The sequence below is a fragment of the Helicoverpa zea genome, chromosome 7 (assembly GCF_022581195.2).
Source record: "Helicoverpa zea isolate HzStark_Cry1AcR chromosome 7, ilHelZeax1.1, whole genome shotgun sequence".
Lineage (NCBI taxonomy): Eukaryota > Metazoa > Arthropoda > Insecta > Lepidoptera > Noctuidae > Helicoverpa > Helicoverpa zea.
The window spans coordinates 9,610,433-9,637,593 of NC_061458.1; the positions used below are offsets into that span (position 1 = coordinate 9,610,433).

Below are 27,161 nucleotides of genomic sequence, written 5' to 3' on the forward strand. Positions count from 1 at the left end.
TCGCCGACACCCACTTATAATACCGTGAGGGGAATACTTATCAAAGCCTACACTTAAAAACAACCTGATTCCCAGCCAGGAGTAAACTTTCTTACTTTATATCAAAGATAAACGATGGCTGACCTGTTTTGTGTCGACGTTTTTTGCTTAATAGGCCAGCCCAGCGCGACCGACGCCTGTATATCAAGTTATTTTGAACAGTCTTTTTCACAAAACGTTCACGACTGAGTAATTTCCTTTAGCGTTATGCTAACAAAAATATTTTATCAGGCTTTCAGTGAAAAAATTGCGTCGGACGCGGCACGGTTGAAACGGAAAAATACTGGAACTGGGAAGGTAATTGCGTAAGGATTGCGGTCCTCAGTTTTCAACGGATCGTTAGTTTTAGCCAGAGCAATGGAATAACGTAAAATGAAGTCATAAATCGCAAGGGGGTCAGTAATCATCAAATCGTCACAGAAGAAACAAAAGAAAATCATTCATACAGGATTGCGGCTCCTGTTGTTATAATTGTAAATCTTTACCTACAAGTTGGCAGTATAAAATTAAGCTGTAATATTTTTATTCTTAATTCGTGACGTGAAGACTATTGCGTGCCGGTAAGCAGAAGGCAAGCGCTGAATTATCAAAAGTGGAACATCATCTAACAATTCAATTGAATCAGAAGTTATAATATTTCTGTAGAATAAACGGGGCGTCCTCACAGTGAAATAAAACAGCACTTGAGCGTTGACAATAGAAAATATATGTGGATATTGCGATAAAAGTCAGGCGGGGGCCATTCCCTCACGACGCTCGTCCATAAATTTGAGCTCGTGGGTATAATGACGATACATTTCCAGATCACGTCTCTATATAAGCTGTGCCTTAAGAGTGCCCGTACCCTGCAGACTAAATAGTCGGCCGATAGCTGGCGTTTTTTTGGAGGAAATTTTGTATCCACTCAACGATTTCAGTCGATCTCATACCGGCCAAATACCAGATCTTTACCTAACACACGCCTTTCACACTAACTTTACTACCATTCCACTTCATACTATAGTCACAAAAAGCGCAAAAAAAAACATATTTTTTACCTTTGACCTTGAACATTTTTTTTCCATACAGGGGAAACATGGGGAAATTTGAAATTTTATTTAATATTATATTCTAAACGATCTCACCAATTTTCAGCTTGTTGTGAATTAATGTAACTTCACACTAATTTTTTGGTCCGATCCGATACAATTTGACCGGACTACTTATTAATTATTAGCCCAAAAAAGCTGCCGACTAAAAGTTTGCAGTGTGTGGGTACTCTAAGTCCGCGATATGAATTCACGTCCTTCCTTCCTTGGCGACCTAAAAACGTAATGAACTACATCTATGTCGACCATAGTGGTGGCTGTACTCTAGTGCTCTTTATATAAGTTCATGTAGACTGATGGGAGACATTAGTTTTTACTTCCAGCAGTGTTTAGTAGTGGTCCTCTTAAGGTTAGTCCTACAATATTTACTCTAATATTTCCTCAACACCTAAGATATTTTCTAGTTGTATAAATAAAAAAATATTATATCAGCTTTTCTCCGCGGTTCCCATATCTTATCACATCAACACATATCTTGAAGGAACCTTTCCGCATCTGGATAAATAAATAGCCTGCTTACTTTCTTCTCACCCGTAATTCATTAAGAGGACGAATTGGAATTTTTGGCGCCAAGGATCTCAATTTTTCTCAGTAAATACAAAACGGATCAAAATACAACTTGGTTACCTGAAAGTTCATGATATAAACCTTATTTTGTTAGACGTAGAATCATGATTAGGTAACTTTTATAACAGAGAAAAATATATCAAATATACCTCTTTTTAAAAAGAGATTCACATATTATGGGCAAACGGGACCGATTTAAGCCTCTTAACTTTTTTAGTAGTTGAGTATGTACATACTCTTTAAAATTGTAGAAGGAATTTTTATCAAATTATCATTTCTAAATAATAAAATTACAAAACCATTTTGTCGCTTACGACTTTTAGTTATAAGCTAGCGCGCGTATAGTTATCCTCGCCCCGCTCAGACGCTCCGACCTTTTGGCGCCTTAGATGCGCGTGCCGGTTATGGAATTATTGTTGACCAATTCGTCGCCTTAAAATCTGTATAGTAGTTTTGGCGTGAAATTCATAACATATAAGTACCTCCATTTTCTGTACGATGAATGTCTAAATTAAACATTTTAATATCTCGTATCTAAATCGGTTGCCAACACAGCTAACTGAATACCATCAAATTATTTCGGCAACACAGAGAATTCCCAATATGAAAAAGCATTCACCCAACCGCACAGATAATATCATTCAAGATTATTGAATAAACGCTTTTGTGCGATTAATGTTATTCCATAGATTATTAGTGGAGCACTTATAGTCACAATAAGATAACTGGCGTAAATAATGCTACTTTATTGAATCCAAGAGTGTGCAAATCAAACTTAGTTCGCTATGGGTAAGTTATTATAGCTTTAGTTATTCTTATTCTATTATTATTTAGTATTTCTTTGGTTGAAAGAAATCATTCCGAACAAATTGTATAAAATACTGACCTGGTAAATTGATCAGTAATATCTTAAGCAAAATCTATCATACCAACACAGTTTCTGAAAGGCAAGAAAAGCCAAGCTGGATCCTGTTATTATTAGTTCAATTTTAATTTATCTCTCCTTGAAGTTACATTCGCAATTTGTTATTAAAGAACAAATTCAGTCACCGGAATTAAACAAACTGTATGTTTAAGTATACAATAATTACAAACTCCTGTGGCTTCAGAACAAATTTCATTTCAACTCACAACTTATAAATAAGTAATGAGACTACAGCCACACTTTACGACGCAACTTAACAACCTTTCACAAATGAGGCACACACTTCTCACAAAATTATATTTGGGGACTTTTCGAGAATTTCGTCCACTTTTTGTGGTATTAAAACGTAAAGTAGAGCAAGGAGGGTCGAGCAAATAAGCACATTCAGCGCACTCATTTAAATACAACCTTAAGTAAATGAACAGTCGTGAGGACAAAGCGGAGCTCAAACAGCTAAATTAGAAGGAATGTTCTGTCGGGTGTAAGTATATTGACGTGCAGCCAGTGTCCAGTGTCCACACTGCACGACGTCGCACAAAGGCTTTAGCGCTAAGCTTCCTCCCCTGACCAACGATAATACCGACTTTAACCGGAAATTGCATCCTTCTAAGTAATTCCACTCCAGTTAACTTCTACATCCTACAATTAACATTCGGCGAATTTTAATTAATTATCAATGATCCATGCTCAAAAGCAGGTTTTATTCAATAACATTAGCATAATAATTATACGAAAATCCCTCAGCCGTTAAAACATTCAACACACCCCAATTCCATTCCGCTGGATATGTTTCCATTACACTGATTCACTGCGCTGATTAGATGTTATTTTTAACCCTATACGTGCCTTATTTAATTATCTAATATTTCAAGTTAAGTTGCATGCTAAACATAATTTGTACAATGCATGTTTGAGATGTTAGTAAAGTGAAGGCTAGCGTGAAAATCGTTTAAGAGATGCATCAAAAGTTTGAACGGTAGAGATAGACTGGGCGACTGGGCGGGCGGCGGGTCCGGGAGAGGCTGCGGCGCTCGTCCCGCCCAGTGGCAGCCCGACCGCCGCACCGAGCGCACGCCGCGACGCGCACGCACACACACAACCCGCCGGTACGCGACACCAACACACGCATGCATCGCCCTGTCCCGCGCACCCCACCCGCGCCCCTCCACCCCGCGCGTCCCGCCCGCCCCAGCCTCCACCACCAGGTGGATACGTATTACACGCACACGTTGATCATCAATTAGCATCACACTTCGATACTGTTGTCATTAACAATGAAACGGTCCCTGAATACGTATCCACCGTGGGTGCAATTTATATCACTACTGTTTGCATGGCTGTGCTCCCAAAATATCCCGTAGCACCTGTAGATTTTATCTTAATATTTCATTCCTGTAATCATACTTCTTCTGATGTTTACCCCTTGGTTAGTAACTTTATTAGTTGCTCTTGTCGGAGATGTAAATCATGTCTCGTAAACGGTGAACACCTCAGTAAATTCGTTATTTTAAAAGCGCGACTCACTAAAACTTTGTTTAAGATTTCTGCATCGTATTTTCGTACAAAAATAGTCTGAATTTTACGCATCAGAGCCATAATTTATTTATAATGTGATAAAAGAATTTTAATGTACATTGTAGTATAATTTATGAATTAGCCCCTACATAAAAGTGCCAAACAATTTAAAGTTTTTCGAAATACTTTGCATTCAAAGGATTAAGTATCTCGTATTATTTATTATTAGCGCCATGTACTCGCAAATCCATAAGCAAAATAAGATGAAAGTCTGTGAAGAATAGTATTGCTGAGTACATCATCATCCTCCGAGCCTTTTCCCAAACTATGTTGGGGTCGGCTTCCAGTCTAACCGGATTCAGCTGAGTACCAGTGCTTTACAAGAAGCGACTGCCTATCTGACCTCCTCAACCCAGTTACCCGGGCAACCCGATACCCCTTGATTAGACTGGTATATATAGAATAGTATTGCTGAGTACACAGCTAAAATAAAACATCAAACAATTTTACTTTTACATACTGATTAAAAATCAACTATAATAATATAATCAACTCTAATTTATGTAAAATTTAGCTACGACCATTTCCGACCGCGCACTAAACAGGCAGACATGGGTTAAAATTACTCTGAAAAAAAAATGTGTAAAAGCTTTTCAAACTGTAATTACTTTATCAGAAACTATCGATTCCCTTTTAACCAGTTACAAAATGCATCAACGACTTATATTCCAATCACTAAATACAACAAAGACCAAAGTTAATTTCTATTAAAAACTAATTTCGATTTAACCACGATTTATCACTTGGCATGTTCTGGTCAATTACAAGGCTTCCACTTCATTTGGTAGCTATCCGGTCTTCAATGTCCTTACCAGCTCAGTGGGTCCAATCGCCACACCTAGGCATCTTCTCGCAATGACCTCGAGGTAGCTAGGCGGCACTAGGTCAAGGTAGACCCCACCTACAGCCCTTGGATTTGGTTAACATCGTCATTGAACATAGATTCTGTCATGTCATCTTAAATTGAAGCTTAATTTTTCTGTGTTTTTAAAGTTTGATCAAAATGGTCAATTCCTGAAATTTCAAATAGTTTAAGACGTAATTTCAAATGGCTATAAAAATTACGTTTAGTACCTGACGTAATTAACCATAAAAAAATCATAAATTGACCTTTAACTTTACCTTATTTTTTAAAACAATGCTCATTATACAAAATGGTCGTGTTACATTAAAGAAAATCTTTTTAACGCTCGTTTTTCCAAAAACTTTTCCCCCTTTTTTCTTTATTCTTGGTTGTACTTATTTTGTCTTGTTTCTCCGCTCCAAGCTCATTGTGCTCTCATATGTAAGGTAATTGGATAAGTTTTAACAACATTTAGCTAACGAAACAAAAACCGTATTCATTAACGAAACAAATAAACGAACATGGCATAATATTATGATTATAATACACGTTGTTACATCTAATTGAGTACCGACTTTACATTTAAAACCGGACTTAATCTAATTGGACTGCAATTCGTGCCCGCTGAAGTGATTACTCAAATGAATTTGGTTAAATCTCACGCGAACAAATGAACAAATATATAACTTCCGAACTCAATCGTATTTTCAATAGTCATTTCGATAATTTCAATGAATGAAACAAAGGGCCGATCCCCGCGATCCCGTAATTGAATTCATGAATAGTTCGCCTTTCAAAGGATATTTGGCCCCAGTATGTATGAGACCAACTGGTTTCACTCCCACAGTTCACTTGTACGATCAAACAAGAGCTCATCATAAAACCGAAGATTAATTTGGAACTTCGTGTTTTCTTAACGCCACCGCTTTGAACGCAGTTAAGGCTTACGGTTCCGATTAATCTCGGTTTCAATATTCATAGGGTCGACGTTCTGAAGAGCCACTCGTCTGTTTTTGTTTACCTATTCACACCACGTAGACATAGTACATCATTGTCGCCCCTTCTATACTTAGTTGTTTGTTTACCGACGTCCTTATGTTAATTACACTGGATATTAGTTCGTGTAATTAATGCAATTCCCTCGGAATACTCGTTCTTATTTCTCGGTCTTGATAATTGTTATAAATAAAGATAAATGTGTGTGGTGCCTGACCGGAATACTGTTGTAGGCGCATCAGTAGGAGTGTTTGTTCGGTAAATAGGCGAAAGATTTGGATTGGGAGCGGGCTATGCCCTAGTCCGGGAGACTGAGCGTGAAGATACTTGAGAGGCAGCTGGAGATCCGTCAGGTTAGTGACTTCGTGACATTTTTGTTTTTGACCGCAACGTGATTGTTTGACATTTGTCAAGTTAGAATGTAATGAATTAATGTAAGCCTTTAGCAGAAGTTAATTAATTTTCTGACTCTTTTGAAGGAATTCTATGGTCATTCTCTGGACTACGCGAATAGTCATCAACTTGACTAGTTTTACATAACCGAGCTCACAGCTCTTTTCTAGATTATCGAACTCATCAATGACGTGTTTCATAAATGAATCCTCAAATCTAGCAGTAACCATAAAGCGTGTAATATGTCGTTCAGTGAACGATATGATACATTTTCAAAGGCTCACTCGAGTTCGTCCTAAATGTCAGGGTTTAGCATTTATGCTAAGTGAATTTCATCCGTAAGAGTTAGCTATACTGATACTAAATTATATCTCCACTTGAATAAGAAGAGATGATATTTTATAAAACTATGAAAGTCCTTCCATTTTCAAATGGTATTTAAATGGCATTTAACCAAGAAATAAAAGCAATCACAATATTTATGAATTCCTAGCAGCAATTAGGTACTCCTTTGCGAGATCTACCAACAACTATCAACTCAACTCAAATTTATCATAGCCAAATAGCCAAAAATGTTATCGCTTTCCAATTTCCGTAAAATCGATAACTTCCTTAGTAGAACTTCATTAACAAGTGCTTATCTTTGATCTTTGAATCGAAACTACATACGTCTATATTTATAGCTGATCAAAGTAATAATAGTGTACTACGAATAAACTTTATTTTACAATTTAAAACTGTAGTTATAAAAAGTAAATATAATTTCCAGTTTCAATTAGAAGCTGTGATGGAAAAGTGTAATTTTCATTAGATAATGAAACTAGCTCGCAGTAAAAAGTGCCATTTTTCATTAGGTACTTTCCAATAAAACTGTTACATCAGTGAGATGACAGAAAATTACCCTTTTTACCTGTTCAGCTCCACTTTCAAACGTTCAAAGGTTCGACGTAAAAGTTACCCTAAAATAAACTTGACGCAGCTCCCGTGAGCGATTTTCTTCTTTATTTACATTCGAACACATCAGCCCTCGGACATGTGACTGAGGGGGGGATGTCGCACGTACGAGCGCACGACAAGACGCCGTACAATAATGTTTACTCTAACAATTTGTTTACTGTCAAACATCGGAAGTTTGATTGAAATTCGGATTACTCCGAAACGTTTTTACCTACTAAAAACCTTCACCATAAATACAAACATAACTGTAACTGTGTACGGTAAACTTTTTTATAATTGGGTCACAATAAAATACAATGTGATTGATGAATTTCCCCTTAGAGACAATTAAGCAATTTGGAGCAACGTCGACTTATTAGGCCTTTTCCTCGTGTTTTCATTTTTTGAACACCAACGGAAACTCGGACAATAAAAAAGATAATAACTTTCGGTCGCCTTTGTACGAGCGACCTTTCATGCCCGAGGAAAAACCCTTAATTTAAATGGAATAATTCTTGAGTTAAATTAGAAGCTTGTGCTTTTAGGTAATGGCATTGTATGATGCACTTCGCTAATCATAGTAAAGAGCACTTAAGACTCACCGTTGGTGTTGTGTTTGGTGAGATAAGACGCCGCAACACGCCCTAACTAATGTACCAGCTCCCGAGCTCCACATTTTCATGAACTCTATTAATAGTGAAGAGCCACTAAACCTGAACTATTATAAACAAACTTCGATGATTTACGAAGGATTTTTACTTTGGTGAGCAAGTTGTCTGTCGATCTATATGTTTATTTTATATCAATCTGTTGCGTGGAAGTTTGGTCGCGATTTCGATGCTAAGGTACACTTTTCCTTAACAACTATATAACTGGTGTGAAATCGTAAAATTAGTTCAATCGGCTATTTGCAGAGTGTACGCCTCCCACATTATTTTATTCTTAGCATTCGTTGAGTTGTTGATTGAACGTGGATGGTTTGACGGATGAGTTTAATCATCCCGCGGACAGCGTTCCTTCTAATGTTAAATGTACATAAAGCTAAACGTTATTTGATTGTACACTACAGATAAGCTAATTAAAATCTATTTATAGCTCCTCGGCGAATCCTGAAGGATCTTTTAGACGCAACCGAAAAAAATTGCTCTGTTAATTGTGGCCAAACTACTGAGTACCTATATAGTATACAGCACTTAATATTCCAAGTATCCATGCGCATTTACTTATACACATATCAATTGGGTAAAGGGTTAATTCAGTGTGGGGTCGCGATATAATTGCACACGCTGTTGGTTTGCTCGATCACGTCCACACACCGCTGAGACCTTCCCCTAAAAGCTTCATTTAACAACAAAGCCGTTAATGATTTGCAACAATAACCCAAACATAATAATAATATTTAACTAGAATATAGGTCAAAGTACTAAACGCAGGTTTTCCAGTAAAATATCTAATAACTCCAATAGGCTGAAATGATGACGATGATAGTCAGATGTCAAAAGATCCACTAGAAGTAGATCGACTATAAAGTTAAGCAAAGCTTGGCAAAAGATTAGGCAGATGATGCATATGACGATGATAGATCAAACAATCAATAGAGTCTTCATCCAGTACTTTTCACAGGATAAACCGTTTTGGATGAATACGAAGTAGACTAAAAGCATCCTTAGATAGAACAAGGATTTGTTTTTATTCGAGTACGGAAAATATTTCAGCCTCGATAGGAATGGAACCACAGAAACATTTTCCACCAGCTGCGTCTGTTTTTCCGGAATAAACGAACCTGTCAACAAACGTAATTTCAAGTTCCATGAAACAACATTCTCGAGGAACTTTGTCATTTACTAGCTCAGTTCGTGGTATTTCCTGGGGTAAATTCCTAGGAAAAATGGTGTCTTTCGAATTCTAGCGTAGCATCTCTGAAAATAAGTGGAACATTTTTGAAGCTATTCAATACTTCAAGTTATTTTCTCATATTTTGTAAAGTCCAAATTATACACTCTCAGGTAGTTTATTAATTCATTTTTAATAGATTTGCCGTTTCTGATTATCAGCAGTCCAGTTTTTAAGAATTTTACAATCCCTATCCACGACACGACAAAGAAAGATTTTTAATTAACAACTGCTACAAGTATTCGAGATCAAACAAACACAACATAAAAATAAACCTAACAGTTTCTTCAGCAGGCGTTTGAGAGCAAATAAGCTTGAAACTTGAATCGAACAAATATTGATCGTATCCGATTCCTTGAGATGAGACGCAGGCAATCGAAGCTACATTTTATTTGCATTGCTCCAGTACGTATGTCAGATGAATAAAGATTGCAATATCGCAGAGATGTCAGCGCCTGCCTACCCACTCAACGGAGCATTCGCTCCAATGTAATATTACTTGAACTCCATCGTATCAATTCTCAGAAAAAACTTCTTATTTTTAATGATGTTCTTTGTGTTTTCCAGACTGCGATATTATTTTTCTTTGATTGAATTACCTACGTTGTATAATTCAATGTGAACATTTTTGTTCATTATTTATCTGGCTGGTTTTACTATTATTATCTGAATTTGTTTTTGAATAGGTTTTCTAATGGGTACGTCTTTCAGGAGTTTCATTTTTTTTTTAAACAGTGCGTGATTTCTAATGATTTCGTTTCGGAGGACACGATAAACTGTAGGTCCCGGCTTTCATTGAACATTTCTGAAAAAAGTAGGAGTATAAGATTGTCAGGGTAACTGGGTTGAGGAGGTCAGATAGGCAGTCGCTCCTTGTACAACGCTGGTACTCAGCTGCGTCCGGTAAGACTGGAAGCCCATCCCAACACAGTCGGCAAGAGACTAGGCAGTTGATGGTACTTCCTGGTAATTTTGCTTATTTTCTTCTTCTTTCTATCTCTCATTAAGCTTGATTCTAAAGCAATCTAAGAAACACCTAATAAACTCATTTCCGACTGTAAAACTTGAAATAAACACATTAGTTAGATGATGAAACTTGATGGTAGTAAATAATTCGAGATGGTGCTAAAACATACGGCAGATAATTCGTTTTATAGCCGTGCGCTTTGTAACTGCGTATTTGTGATTTATTTATATCTGTGCTGTTCATATATTTTGGGAAGCATTGCTCGATTATTTGACTTTGTTTATAGTTGCCTAAACCTTAAAGATGATAGTCAAATAACCTCTCTGCCGTAGTCGGTTAAAAACAGCATTATTGTATTCAGTTATATAAAACGATATTTAAAGCATATTCAAGTTTTGTTTTATGGAAATAAAAGTAGTTTTTACTTTGTTTATTTGTAATTCCGTTCCGTTTTACGCATAACAATAGGCCTGTCAGAAACAATACAATAGGCGCGTGATTGCAGCGAAATGAATCGCGCCTGATTTGACGCTATCCATTCAATAGTTACTGTTACTGTTCACTATCTCTGTTAGTTCATCAATAGTTGTTTACGTAATCCTAAACTATAAGTCAGAAGCACATACATTAAAGTTCACTGACAGCAAAAACCTCGTTTTTAATTGAACAACTGTGTGCTATGAATTTCTAAATGCCTATACCTATGTCCGTAAGATTTTCCTTTTTCTTAAAGAAGCTTACGTCTAAGGACATATATATGGTAACATATATATCTATATGGGAACATATACACGGACATATGTATGTTTGGAGAAAATCTGCCTTGATATATTCACAAATTACACACAGATGTCCTATTGTAACAATCGTCTTTTTACTTAAAATGCAAGGACGTCGTCATATGGCTTTAATTTAATACTGATTGCAAAAACACTTACCTACATACTCTAGCGTTTATTTGTGCTTTTATTTTATAATATTACTCGCTCTCGCTCTCTGTGCTTTAATTCTTTATATTGCTCGATACACTATAAATCCTTACAAACAATAGAACAGCAAGAACAACACATTTCACATCCACAGATGGATGAACAAACAATACCACAATGCCACAATTTCATTACAATCTTAATCCAATGTTAGTTTTATTAGTAAATGGATTGTAGTTTTCTAATAACAACAATGGTAGAGGATCGATAGTATCTCGGATTTAGAGAACACACTGCAACATTTTAGTCGGCCGATAGTTTGTTTCGATTCCAGGTCAGGCAAATACCAATGCAACTTTTCTAAGTATGTCTTAGTCGTTACGGGTAGTCAGAAGCCAGTAAGTCTGACACCAGTCTAACCAAGGGGTATTGGGTAGCTCGGGTAACTGGGTTGGGGAGGTCAGATAGGGCAGTCGCTCCTTGTAAAGCAGTGGTACTCAGCTTCATCCGGTTAGACTGGAAGCCAACCCCAACAGAGTTGGAAAAAAGGCTCGGAGGATGAGAATGATGATAGTTTGTTTGGGCTCATAAATCAGTATGAAGATGAATGATAGTGCGCACATTACAAAGACCAGGTACTTAGCCGGTATCAGACCGGCTGAAACTGTGAATAGAATCAAGATTTTCTTTAAAAAAATATGACAACCATTGGATCAAATGGGCGACTGTTTAGTGTACAGTGTACGGGTACTTTTATTGAATAAATATTTGAAATAGCTGTGTTCCGTACTATTGATTGTTTATCTGCAATATTGCTTTGTTTATACCCTCGTTATGTTATATTAAATCCTACAATAGTGAAATGTTACGCTTTCTCAAGTAATATTTATTGGAGAAAATGTCGGTTTCAGACCGTTGTGTGTGGTTTATAGGCAAACTTTTGGGCAATAAATGAAAGACAATTCTTATTATTGTGAGCTTGTGTTCTCTTTAATATTTATTTAGTCGTGGTCATATATTTATTTGTTTTTGAATCGCATTCGACCTTGGTTTTATTTGGTTCGGGAACATTGGATTATACATATACAACACAGATTTTTTTTAACTAAGAGACACTCAAAATCAGTACAGCTTATTATATTCATATTAGTTCATGCTAAACTTAAACGACCAAAATCAAAGTAATACAAACAATTTCCTCATTTCCACAAAAAACTTCAACACATTTTTACCCAAAAATAAAATTTCAATTTAACACAAAAATGAGTGCTGTAAAAACACGTACTTTGGTAACGTTATTTCGTAGCGGTGGAGCACAAACACACGACATAAAATTAATAAATTAATTAACTCGACCCGTCGAGAGCGGCGCGCACTTTTGACGCCGTTTATAAGGTTTCAAATATATAATTGCGAACGCTTAGCTTCGTTTAGCACGCCTGTAGGACGGAAAATTGTTTGCCAAGCTGTTGATTGTTGGCTTTCATTCTTGGACCTAATTAATAATTATTATTTTATTTTGTCGTCATGTAAAAAATTCTTAATCGCGTCCTTCAGAAACATTTTTTGCCGATTTTTTTAGAGAGCCTTTTTTATCTGGGTCTGAAGAGGTCTTTAATCAAAATGTTGGCAGCTCCAATCATATTGCTATTCACTTTAGTAAAACTACAACATAAAGACATTCATTTAACGTATTTTAAACACCTTTACCTCACCTTAAACACCTTATTATACAAATCCCGCGCCAAGCTGAATTAATCAGAATTTCCGGGAGATCACTAATGTGATGTTGTTATCTAAAATACAATTATTACTTAATGCACGTACTCCCTCGGGTTAATCAACTCAATCTATCGTACACTAACGCAAGCGCCTACCCCTTCTATTTCTATTCAATATACTTAATAAGTGTTATTTAAATATTCAAGCATATACATATTAAATAAAGTGAATACTTTATTACACACATTTTTAAGGTAATAAATACTTGAGTCTTCCCCAAATTAATTCCTCTTGAGTGTAATGTATCACTTTCTAAACATTGGTAGACTGTCACTTGTCAAATTGGTAGTTATCTGTCAGCCCAGCGGGGGTCAAGTGACTCCCCTAACAACGAAGAGAAATAAGATTAGAACGCAAGAACGCAACTTCTACTTTCCATTCTATTTTAACACAGCCCTTCTTTATCGATATTTCTATTAATAAAGTTATGTGGAGCACCGTATTTTTCCACAGAGAAAAATATGTTTTATCTTATATCTTGTGAATAATATAAATCTTGCACGTTCATACGCTCTTATTTTCTGGTGGTTTTTTATGTTTTGTTTTTGAGGAGACACACAATACAAGGTTTACGATTGTTTACGCTGTACTTGCGTGAGTGAAACGTAAACAAAAAATCTATAAATATTCTGTTATTGTATTGTCTTATACAATAAAGCTTTCGCTTTGATATATTTTTGTATCGCTTAGAACTGTTTACAAACACTCTGTCTCTTATCTACGATCTGTGGGCCTTCACGAACACACTTTGTATAAAAAGTTGTGGTTTTACGAGGTCGTAATATTACGAGTATTAAAATGGAAGGCTTCATTTCATCGGGGAAAAAATAATACAAGCTTATTTCAGTTTCAGTAAGCCTTTCAGGTAAGTTTAAAAAAATAGGGAAACGCAACTGTTGCCATGCCTAATACACAACACCCCGGAATCGTTCTTGAAATAAATCTTGATTGATAAAGTGCCCGCAATTATGAAAACATGTATTTTATTAAGTTCATAATTTATCTACCATTCAAACAAATAAACAAAACAAAGTCAGCCAGAACTCTCAAGAACAAATGTCACGGCGGCGGAGAGGCTAGTTACTACAACAGGGCTATTACCGCGGGAGCACAATATCCATACAAAATGACGCTTAACCCACTTACTGCAGCTAGCCCGGGGTACTACAGCTAGACCAACTGGCTTATAACATCTTTGTAATATGTATTCAAAGGTTTTTTTTTATATATTAATTTAAACTGGATAACTTAACACAGAAGATAGTGGCCTATATTACGTTTTATACTTAGGATAAATATGAATAAATATTTTTGTAACTATTTAGGCAACATGCACTTTATTAAGTTAATCATTTATCTACCATATTTCTAACAAATAAACAAAACAAAGTCAGCCATAACTCTCAAGAACAAATGTCACGGCGGCGGAGAGGCTATAGTTCGGCCATTCAGAGAATGCGTTCCTGACACGTCGCGATTGAACTGACGACGTAACTTTGCAATGGCGTTGCAGTTACGATAAAAATATTTTTGCTGGTTGTTTACCGTTTTAACAATTGAGGAGCATTAAAACAACATTATTATATCAATAATCAATGAATGTAGTTACGTCGTCAGTTCAATCGCGACGTGTCAGGAACGCATTCTCTGAATGGCCGAACTATAGTTACTACAACAGGGCTATTACCGCGGGAGCACAATATCCATACAAAATGACGCTTAACCCACTTACTGCAGCTAGCCCGGGATACGACAGCTAGGCAACTTGTTCGACAGTTCCCGAGATAGTTATAAACTTATAACATCTTTGTAATGTATATTTTAAAGTTGAGGGAAAGGTATTTTGTTTAATGTTGTATTTATTTAAACTTTAGCAACAAAGACTCGACTACTAGGCTCTTTATTTACATAGATATTTACAACACAAAAAAAAACGATCCTAGTAAAACAATAAAAAAAGCACTAGGTATATCAAATAATACTCAACTACTTAAGTGCAATAAAGTGTAAATATAAAGAAAATATCGGTCAATATTTAGTTTTATATGTGGAACTTTAAATAGCACTAGAAGTAATACATAAATAATTTAATGAATGAATAGCCTAGAGTTGCGACTTAGTTTTTTCATTGTAATTGTAGCTGTGTTGTTCCTCCTCTATACCTCTCTAGCATCTACAATATTGATTAAAAAAACATCGAAAGCTAGCAAAGAAAAGCTTAGAATCATAAAAAAATAATGACTACTATTATCAAGTCTACAAGCCTTTTTCAAAACGACGGTTTGTTCGACAAGCGTACAATTACTGTCCTTTCATTAATCACGCACTAGTTACGGGTTAAACAAACAAATACTAAGCTTCAATAAAGCCCACACATGAATAATATAGGTACAAGCTAAAATAAGTAGGTATCGAAGGAAAATCAATTACTCTGCCGCTCCTACTTTGCATTATTAATAATGTTTACGCAAAGCTTAAGCCGGGAATATGAGATTTTTAAACCCTTTTTTATACGTCATACAAATAAAAAGTTTATAATTTTCATCATCATCTGTCTAGCCTCTTCCTATGTTGCGGTCGGCTTCCAGTTTAAGTGGGTGCAACTGAGTACCAATGTTTTACAAGGAGCGTCTGCTTATCTGTCTACCCAGTTACCCGGGCAAACCAATACCCCTTGGTAAGACTGGTTGTCAGACTTTCTGGCTTCCGAATACCCATATCTGCCAAAGACGTTCAAATGACAGCCTTGACCTGCCCAAATACGGAAGAACTCGATATTGACAAAATGGTCACTCAGCTAACTGACCGACCGCGCTAAGCGTTGCTTAACTTTCATTCTCTTTGCCCTTCATTAAATATTAACATTTAAATATCTATCAAAGTTTATTACTAGATATTTAAATGCTTATCGTTGTTAATTGCCTGAAAACAATTATTTTAGAGGAAGAAACAATGTAATTTGGAGTTCATGAATATTACACGAAACACATTATTATTCCGTTTACGCGCGTTTACATGGTTCGCTCAGATGTAAGCTCTGGTACATAAACAGGTGCTTACATTGAAAACACTGAATAATATTGTACTATTATCTTCTTGAATATTGTCGTTAGATTCATTTATTTGTAAAATACGCTGTTTGCTAATAGTACAGAAATCATAGTGTTCATTTAGTTCTTTAATTAAGTATATAGGTACACTTAAGTACGAGTCTTACCACTCAATGAAATTAGTAGGTATAGAACTCGGGTTTTCCACTTCAGCGCCTCATTTTAAAGACCTTGGTACCTAAAATAAATGCACAGCCTGTAAAAGGTGATAAGCACCTACCTCACCTAACTGATACATACAAAAATAGGGCCATGTAACATAACATTTTAACGCTCCTAAAATAAATGTCTATATATATCTCAACATGATGTTACGTCGTAAACATGATACCGAACTCACATCACGACGTATAGAACAAAGAAATTTGTTGGTGTGAGGATACGACAGGCTTTTTACCTTTACTGTAAAATTACAACGTACCTTGTGGTGCTGGCTTTTATTACTTAGAGCACTTCATTTTATGTCACTTTCTCTTCAGCTTTGTGTAAATTACGGCTGCCAGAGAGATGAACAAACGATGTTGTGTTCTGTCTGTTTATTGTTCGTATCTACATGTTGTTTGTTGCTTCTGTTAAAATAATCTTGGTGAAGGCATTGATTAAGAATCTTTGAAAATTGTGAACAACACCATGAAAATTAACGCACTATCCATTTTTACCCACAGGAAGTAATTAAATTAATTTCAAATTCAAATCATTTATTTCACTTTGGATATAACAGGAGTCTATTACCAATACTCAATAGGTTGATTATAAAGATTATGCCATATAATTTATGAGTTACTAGCTGTTGCCCGCAACTTCGTCTGCGTGGGCAATATAGAATCGTCAAAATACTACTTATCCCGTAGGTGCATTCTTTCACGTGACAGTATAATTAGGATTAGCACTTCGCAGTCGCATAGATTCATTGATCAAGGTTGTGTTGTGGATGTGACCATTTATCTAAACAAAAGAAGTAAAGTTTGTGACGTTGTTCAGCCAATTTGGAAAATTATTACGTATGGTGCGTAAGTAATTTTCACAGGAAACAGCTATAATCTATGTCTACATGCTTTGAGTCTGATAAAGCTGTCATTTGTACATTTTCTGCAGCTGCTGCGACTAATCAAAAGCCAGAAAGTCTGTCAGTCTTACCATAATATGGATATCGTCTTGTGTAGTTGACTGGATTGTAGATAGGTAGTTGCTCCAAGCAAAATATTGGTACTAAAACAGATTCGGTGACTGGAAGCCAACACCAACATAGTTGGGGAATAGCTGGATGGATGATAAAATGAGTCATCATCATCAGCAGGCGCATAGGGTAGGATAGTTTCACTTACTCATGGTAAGGCTGACCACACATTAGGCGTGCGCGATCCTCGGGCGTGTGAGTAGTGCGGGCGTCGCCAGCGCGCTGCGTGAACGTCGCGTTTTGCTGCCCTGCGGCATGTGTGAAGAGTGCAAGCGACGCGCTCGCGGCGAGCACGCGGCGCTCGAGTTGCGTTCTTACCCCTTCGCCTACTATCCCCGCCGCCCGCTAAACGCCTTAGCAGTTAAACGTCAAGGAGAGCGGCGCGTGCGCGCCGCGAGCGCGCTGCAAATGCCGCAGGGCAACAAAACGCGACGCTCACGCAACGCGCTCGCGACGCACGCGCGGCGCCCGCGCTACTCACACGCCCGAGGATCGCGCACGCCTAATGTGGGGGAGGCCTAAGCCGGGACTCCACCGAAATGTTTGCATTAGTTCACGAATAGGCAAAATGTACGTATCTGTGAGAGTCCACTTCATGTGTTCGTACTTGAAACCTGTAGTTTTGCCAAGATTTTCAGAATGTACGCTCGCAATTTGTCATTTCTTGGTGGAGCCAGCAAATCAAAAGAAACATAAGTGTTGTATACTGTGCGTCACTACCGCACACCGGGAAAATTTCGCTCTTGCGGAGGACGTTTATATACCATATTTTTTATGAGTTATAATAAAAGTGCTGAATTACTACACAATTGCTAAAACAAGACCTCTAAACTGTCTAGTTTATATTAGAACTTTTAAATACATAGTATTAAAGTAATAAAGCTAGGTTCAGCGGCTTTATAACCCAGCACTACTGCTTACCCGGGTGCCACATTAAATGTTATAATCAAACCATTTTGAACAACGAGCCAGGTACCTACTCGACCCTCTGAAGTGACACTTACCGGGTCCAACAGCCATTTTACTTTTCATTATTAGGACCCAGATTTTGTTATTATTTGAATGTTTTATTCAAATAATTGTTTATTTGCTCATTGAAACTCGACATCAAAACAAAGTTTGCGGAAATAAAAAATGAAGATTGAAGTGGTGTAGGAGATTTTTACGTATTAAGATGATCCAGAACTTAATTAAATTAATCAAAGTTATAAACCCTTGAAAGTAGCGAAAGTTTGGATTAATTATCAGCCTGTGTGAAAAGTCTGACGTTTGGTAAAAACGTTCTTTACTCGAAAAAACGCGGTCGTTAGCAGCTAGCTAATATAGCCAATAAACTACACTTTAGAGTGTTTTAAAGCCATGAATCTAGGTTTGTTACTAAAGTCATTACCTAAATCCTATAAAACTATCTTCATAAAACAAGTACAAACTACTCAAAACAGTAGTTAAACAGTATGTACGCAGTGTTTGCTGACCCAAATGCTTGCGAGTGTAAGTAAGGTCCCGCAATATTATAATAGATCTTACGTCCACGCATTGTGCTGCTTTATTTGTATGTGAGAGTATGCGTGGCGCTCCACTTTATCCTCATTAACACGAATGAGGCTATACACCCTATAATATAAAAGAAAATGGAAATTTATTACGCCTCTTGACGCCTCTTCAAGTACAATTATTTTTCTCCGTCTCAAAATTAATCACAAAACCACTTCCATAACAATCAGAGGCCAAATTGATATAAATTTCTGAACTTCAAATACGCCGAAACAATCCAAATAAATTGCCAAGCTATCGATAGAACACGCCGGCATTCCGTATGCTAATTTCTGGCAATGTTTACGTTTATTCGAGAAAATCAGACTTCAATCCGAAACATTTATCACCTGTGTGCCATTTATTCACGTATAAAACATTTTATATGAAAGCTCAGATGTTTCACGAACTAATAAACAGTTCTAAAAGGAACATAACCCTGATTCTTTCAAGACAGAAATGGTTCGTTAGAACTTTACGAGTTCACTCAGGTTACCAGAGTAAAGTTTCATGTTATCGGTAATAATCCATTACCAATAGGCTTTCATGATCCATAATGCACGAGATGAAGGGACTCGATAAAACTCGTTCCGGGAACTGATGGCAACTTTATATCTTTCTTCAGTTACGATTGCGGGAAATTGTTAAAACTTTCTAGTGGAAGTTTTCGGCGTTTTATTGCCACCTCCTTAGTATTGATATTACTCTTCGTTACCTTTCAGACACACCCCAAAAACTGTCTCCTCGAGCCGTGTACGGGTAATTACTTTTTGTTTGTACCTTGTTCACAGGGTAACGAGACAGTTGATTGATGAAAACTCAAAATCAAATTATGTCGTAGCGTCGTAGTCACTTCATTCATTAGCGTCAAAGTGTAAAGATTACTTATGTATTACATTACTTCAGTCATATTTTACCTGCACAATTACAGGAATGAATAAAATAAAAAATGTGGCCATAAACGTATTTCAGCAAAAGTTACACGTCAGCGCGCCATTTTACAATATGGTGCGAACATAAAGTGTGAAATAAAATAAACTGTCGTTCTAGACTAGATCTCGACAGCTATTTCCGAGCTGCAACTGCAACGAGATTCTACCCGGGCGAGAGGGCAGGAGACGCGAGCTCACGGGCTCGCGGGGTGGGGAGGGAGGGGTTTGTGGGGGGTGACGCGGAAGCGGGTCAGTGCCAGAGCAGCCTTGGCCTGCCGGGGCCGCTGCCAGACCTGTTGATACCGCACCAAGTGATCGTAACACGCGATTAGATAATGTCTGTTATTGACTGCTCACGAGCGTTTGTGTTCAAACTTTAGCAAGCAACTTGAGGGGTGGATATGTGTTTTTGTTCGCTCCAGGAAATTGTGATGGTAATCTCGCAGCTTAATTAAAGTACCTGGTATGCTAACAACTTGCGCGTTGCATATTTTGATCGAATATGAGTTTTCAACGAGTTGTGTCCCAACTTTTTTGGTCATTGTTTTTAGAGTTGATTGATAGCTATTTATCATCAATTTGATTCAACACACACTTTTTGCACTTTTTATTTATTATTTACACCCTAATAAAAACTGAATATCCCAAAATGTGTTAATTGTATGAATGAGGGGCTGTTGGTCAAGAGTTCAAGGTTATGCTAAACTTTACAAACTTTGCACAGTTAGTTAGATCGACGATCATCTGCTACATGCCAGACAATCAATGAATGAAATGTCAATGAAAAATAATTGACAATCGTCAATTGTAGAGAAGTACTATTCTTTAAGAACTGGTTTCATACTCAGAAATATCGTGTTACCCTGTGACTGGGTTGACAATCGAGGTCAAAGTAGCGAGCTTCTTGCAAAATACTGGTTTGTTGACGTCTAGCAAAACTGGAATCTAACTCCCTTACAATCGTCAAAAGGCAACAATGCGCCCGTAGTACAAAAGGGGTTCTTCAAGGTCTAAATTAGCAATACCATAATCGTTACAAAGAGAAGAGAATTTTTAATTATTTTAAGAGAATCTTTACAACATAAATGGACATTCATATTATATTCGAAGATTATGACCTGCATAGAATCCATACTCCTTATAACATTAATTCAGCTGAAACCTAAACATGGTTATTATATGAAACCACTATTACTTAATAACTAAGGATCTCAGGGGACTGTAGGAGCCGCGGATATCAAAAGGGCAGTGTATTAATAGCTAAGCCTTTAAGCCGACTGACCGGTAGCCTGAGCTGTAACTACGTCATTATGAGTGACGTCCATAGATTTAGGAGCACACAACGTTTGATAGATCGACAATGCGTGACAGGTGCAAAAAAACAAACAAACAAACTACACGTGTATGTGTGCAAAAATTGACATTCTAGAGACTTGTAACAGCCCCGTATTTATCAAATGCAAACGTAAACAACAATGCCCGTGATGTTTGAAAAATGTTTTTAATGTTATATGATGAAAAAAAAAACACCACAAAACCCGCATTTGTGGGCTAAGGAAAGCACATATTTATTTACATATGAAGAAGTTATTTAATCACAGTGTTTCATTTTTGGTTTCACAAAAAATCACTCGATTGCCGATCTACATAGGTATCTTACGCTTAAATAACGTTTAAAACTTATGCTTAAATTCACCGACAACATAAACATCCCTTTTTCCGCAAACAATTGTTAATTCCGATTTCACTTGTACTTAAAAATGTATAATTTACAAACAGTTGTTTAAAGAAAACTGACGTTTATTTTGTTAGTGAACTTGCCTTACTATTCTATTTCTACAATGACGTCACAATCTTCTCTCGTCACTTGCCACGAGTGAATGATCGGTGATGGGTGCTCTATGGTTTTTGTCTATCAGCAGTTTCTTTCAAGTCGGTCTTGTGTAAAAATTGATTGACTTGGAGTACTAGGAAGTAGGTTATTGTTGTTGGGTTATGTTTTGTTTATAAAAAGGTTCAAGGTTCATTGATTAGGTGGAGAACGCTCTTATAAATCGGAGGTTAGAAAACTCTCTGTGATTGACTTCAGCAGTAACTCTCTTTTTTCATTTAGATGTTTTTTGTTCACATGCTAACATTCATTTAACATAATTTACAATGAAAAACAGTAGGTATTATAAAATTCATTATGTGTGGCACGCAGTTGGTAAGGGTTAATCATTAGATTAACGTTCATTAATACAAAATAAATGAAACCGTGAAGTAAAGTCATTAAAACTCGGTAATAAACATCTAGAAATTCCAGTGGGCCGCAGACTTAAAATTGAATAAAATTACAAATCAGTGAAATAATTTAACTTTCTGACAGCAATTACCAGTCTAATAGAAATGAAGCTCGGCCGCTTAACGAAATTACGTAAAATGCTTTCGAACGCTTAATTTATATATTAAGAAGACAAATAAACCGTCTAACTTTAATTAATATTTAATTAAAATAATGTAATGTACCGGTAATCTTTTATAGAGACGAACAAAGTGACTTAATAAAGTCTGGTCTGCGAAATTTTAATAATGAGATTACAACTGAATGTTTGCGTGCTGTTTGTTCGACGTTTTACGATTATAGAAATGTTCGTTGTTTACTGGCACTACGAGTAAACACGGCGGTTATTTATGACATGATTAATATATCAGCCGTCAGCTTTTATCAGATCAATAGCGTACAAAAGTAATGTAGGTACATACCTTTCACAAGCTCCGTAAAATACAATGTAATTACAATATTGACTTATGTGTTCAATGACCCACTTTTAAACATTGACATCACACACCTTCCCTCGTTTATTTATTATCCCATCCGATCGGCTTCCGTCAACATTCAAGTCCGATTACTGGGCTTTTTACTAGCCACCACAATATGTTATATTGGTAATTTCGCAGAAGGCCAAGTTTAGGCCGTTTTGTATACGTATAAAATTAAAAGCACTAGACGCGAATCATCTGCATAGCCTTTTCCCAACAATGTTGGGGTCGGCTTCCAGTCTAACCGGATGCAGCTGAGTACCAGTGTTTTACATGGAGCGACTGCCTATCTGACATCCTCAATCCAGTTACCCGTGCAACACACTCACAATATTTTTGCGAGCACGGCACGAGATGACTTACTCACCTGCTTACTATAGCTCGAGCATGAAAATCCCACGATCTCAACCCAATGAGTAATCACCAAAAGGAAGATTGCTTATAATGTGAGTGCACAATTTACTAAAGATATTTTTTTTGTCACTCAGCAATGATGCGGCGCGGTTCGATGGCGATGATCGGCGGAGGGGAGCCGCTGATCGTAGTGGAGGAAAGCGGCACGGAGGACACGGACTCCTCCCCTCACTCCTCCGCGCCTACCCGCGGACTGTCCGTGGACCAGGAGTCGCCGCCCGACCCGTACCATTTGTCGCCGTGGCGTGATACTCGCAAGCATTCCCTGCCGACGCCATCATGCACCACTGGACCTACTGCCAGTCAGGTGAGTAGAAGTGAAACTTGTTCTACCTAAGACTTTTAAAGGATTTTACTGTCCTTGTAACTAATAAGTGGGTAACGCTCTCTGTCATACGGCAAACACACATCGTCTACAAATACGGACGAATGACAAACCAAACTGGTATGGCAAAACCATACAACAATATAAGATTACTTCCCCTTGAAAAAAGAAAGTAATGAATATTTGAATTTTCTCATTTTCAAGTTTGTGATATGACCTTAGGTAGATAAGTCACTAGCCAGTTCGTCTGGCATGAGTGATCAAATGGGTTGATCCGTACCGACTCCGACTAAACATAGCTTGTTACTCAGAAAATTCACATTTCCAAATTGTCAAATGCAATTTATTAGCCAATTCCCAGTACAGAAATAGAATACTACTAGGAATATTAGTTATTACTACTCAATAGATTACGACTCGATACGACGTTCAGACAGCCTCTTGAGATCTATTTATAGAACTCATCTAATACGACTATCGATAAAGTTTACAGTATACTTGAGTTAGCAATCAGGCAATCGTTGATTACTAAGTAAAATGAAACTGCTTTATTTGATATTGAATACCTACTTACTTTGGAAGACTAAAAATAAGGAATATTGGACAAAAATCCTTTTCTTAACGAGAGCTTCTTTCATTCTCCAATTAGCCGAGTCATCTTAGCAAAAACTAATTTAAAAGAAAATCTGCGAATGAAGAGGACTTGTAGAGTTTTTGCTCTAAAACAAAACCGTCAGCGCAAATTGATATAAATCTTAGAAAGATATTTATGGAAAACCGATTTTCGAGACGTGCACACGACATCTTATAAGACTCGAGTATATGTAGGTACAAAATGTCACGACGAAGACATGTACCTATCAGTTTATAGCTTTTACTTTTTCTGGGGTGAAACCATAAAACGTCAGAACGAAGCTAAATAGATTTTAGGTGCATTTAATAATGACTCATGAAGAGGAACAAACACTAATATTAAGCGTACATCCTACTAGAGCGTACGAATGTGGAGTGGTGCGGTTAATTCCCAACCGTGCATAATTAAGCAGTTGGGCGATGATCTCGCTGAATTGAACGCAGTTTCAATCAGTTCCGACACACTTAACATTAAGGGTAATTATGAACGCGAATAATGGTTGTATTGTGTACTTAAATAGGTCAGATATATAGAAATTAAACCTAGTGATTTAATGACCTTACCATCCCGGTGGAATAGACAAAATAGAACTATAACTATAACCTGTAATTGTTTAAAGTAAGGGTGGATTCATTCAAACTAAACAGTGAAATGCTCACTATATAACCCCACATATTAAATTCTCGTAGAGAAAGCAACAAAAGAATGCTCCGCGCTCGAATATATTAGAAGAATTTGATGGAGACAAAGGTTTGGAAAAGGTTTTTTTGAAGATGATATTGTAAAATAATGCTTTCTTCAGTCGTTTGGTCTTAATCTCTTCTAATAATTCAGTAGGAATCTATTTAACCTGGCTTCTATATATTCTTCAACCGATTATTCCACCTATTCTTCAACATATAATACAAGATATACATAGTACTATATGTCACGTTATATCAACAATGTTGTGACTAGGTTCGGCGGCTGTCGGAGCGAGGCGAGGGCGCGGCCCGCGAGGCGCGCGAGGCAGCATTCCTGGCAACACTCACGTCTACACAGCCGCAGCCTGGTGGCAGAAGGTGAAATTCTTTAACAATATCTATGATGCTACGGATATCAAGTTTCTGGAATACCGAAAACGGTTTCTTCACGTCACTTCTGATATTGAGCTACAACATAGTCACTAAAACTCGCACTATACAATAAATTTTATTTGCGACACGACATCACCGCCAGAGTGATTGAAAATCCTGCTATACGTAGGGTCATTACTACTTGTTCTTCCAAGAATACGTTTTTGCTAACTTAACATTTTGTTTCAGACATTCCGTAGTAACTATATCCCGAGTGCCCCAGGCACTGTTTGGTCGCGGACGCCGCGAGTCCATCGCAGCCTTCCCAGCTCTTGCCCGTCGCAGAGACTCCGGCTCCAAAAAATGTGAGTAAGCCTTAATATTCAGAAACTACTATTATTTTCCTACTTTTTGGGAACAGCTAACATTTCCTGCGTTCAGCTCTGGTTTCCATTGCAGGCCCACCAGCAACCGACACACTCGGCAGCACGCACAATCTACAGCTAGACATAATGGATGACATCGTCCAAGCGCGAAAGGTACGCATGCGTCTCTGGAACACTTCGAATGAGCGAGTATGTGAGGTCCAGCCGTTAGACGAACGCTCGCCTATGGGCGGCTCCGTACGGTACACAAACCGCGGACGCAGACACTCAGACTTCGTGGGCTCGCCCTTGCCGCCCATACCAGCACGACGCCGAGCTTCTGAGATGCCGCCGCCACCACCCATCCCACCACGCAGCGGTGCTGGCGTCGGTGTTGTCTGCACCGACACAGACCTTCACTTAATGCTCAATGCACTCACTTCATCAGCCACAGAGATCGACCGCTGCGGTAAACCTGAGCGAACTCGCCGTCTTGCTGACATGAGGTCGAGCAGTTTTGATGCATCATCACTGCGAGACAAACCCATGGACTCAGGCACTACCTGGTTCACGCGAAGGCACCAAACATTAGCCACGAAGAAAAAGGAAAATGAACCCAAGAAGAGTAAGGTGACATTTGCTCCGGATTCGAAACCAGCTCCAGGAGACGTGGCAGCTGTGGTGTGGGACAAACCTTCGGGGTCCGTTGTGGATGCGAGTGCGCTTGGCAGTGCCATCGAAGTGTTCCTTAGGAAGAGTTCTGCAGCAGATCCGGGTGCATCTACATCTGGTACTGCCACTGTGAAAGAATCGGCACCGAAAACCGAAGTTCGACTGAAAACGCGAGACATTCCAGCAGCAGCGCGGCAGCCAGGCCGTCCGGAGGGAGAGCGCTGGTACCCCAACAGGCCAGAGGAGGAGGAAGCCGTGGAGAGCTGCGATGCTTCTCTCTGCACGTCATTAAAAGACCTTTTCGTGTAGGCACCACGTGTGTATTTAACTCTTGTAAATTATAAACATACCTTTAGTTGTCGAGTAAAGATTCGTTTCTAAAATGGAGAGTGAGAGGTGACACGCCGCGGAGCGCTGTGGTCGCTATCCGCGGCGTGCTGATTGTACTTTATGAATCTTTCTATGTGATAGACTACGCGCCGGCGCCGGTCGTCCTGAGTCGACTCACGACCGACGCCTGATTCGCGTAAAATTATTTTTAGAGTAAATTCTATTTTCATTGTAAATTTTTTGATATTAGCGATCAGAATATTGACTTATTGTTAGATAGAGAATTATATTCGTAATGACCGGGCGCGCGTTTTCCACGCCGAGTGGCGGTCTCCCACCGCGCGCCCGACCCTACCCGTCTCGTTCAACAATCTGTGTATCGTAATCCAGTGTTACCATTAAAACAATTAAAACTTTATCATATAGCAGACATTAAAATGGAGACGTCGGGAGAAACGTACGCTTAATAGACGAAGGCGACTTTCTGTCGTCTTTAATCAATAAAAGTTTTTATCGATGTTATACTGCGTTTTCATTTCATATTTCCCATGTAGTCCACCTACACTTCCTGGCCTCACCTCATTACCTGAAAAGGGAAAAGTTAAACATAATTTCCTCACAATACATAAAGAATTGGACGCAAGTCGCCGACGCATATTTCTAAACAACGAAGCCCGACAAACTTATAAGTGACATCGGAACCAATTTCGTCGAGTTTTACGTGATAACTTTTTCAATTACTTACTTGGATAGGTGAGCTTCTACTTGGACCGTTTAACCTTAAATAAACGTCAGAGATATAGTTAATGTTCCCATAACTTCGCCGGCAGCGAAACAGTAATTCTTGTTACCCCTTCATCCTTCGAAGTTCGTGGTCG

General features: G+C 37.9%; 1 protein-coding gene across 1 annotated transcript; it reads left to right on the forward strand.

The window, feature by feature from the left end:
- The first annotated feature begins 3,669 nt into the window (after positions 1 to 3,669).
- On the forward strand, positions 3,670 to 26,805 carry LOC124632158. Its single transcript, XM_047166846.1, has 6 exons — positions 3,670 to 3,725; positions 6,268 to 6,387; positions 22,977 to 23,209; positions 24,819 to 24,922; positions 25,166 to 25,281; positions 25,358 to 26,805. Exons 3-6 carry the CDS (start codon positions 22,979 to 22,981, stop codon positions 26,260 to 26,262), a joined length of 1,356 nt encoding a protein of 451 aa, XP_047022802.1. The 5' UTR covers positions 3,670 to 3,725; positions 6,268 to 6,387; positions 22,977 to 22,978; the 3' UTR covers positions 26,263 to 26,805.
- Positions 26,806 to 27,161: the final 356 nt, after the last annotated feature.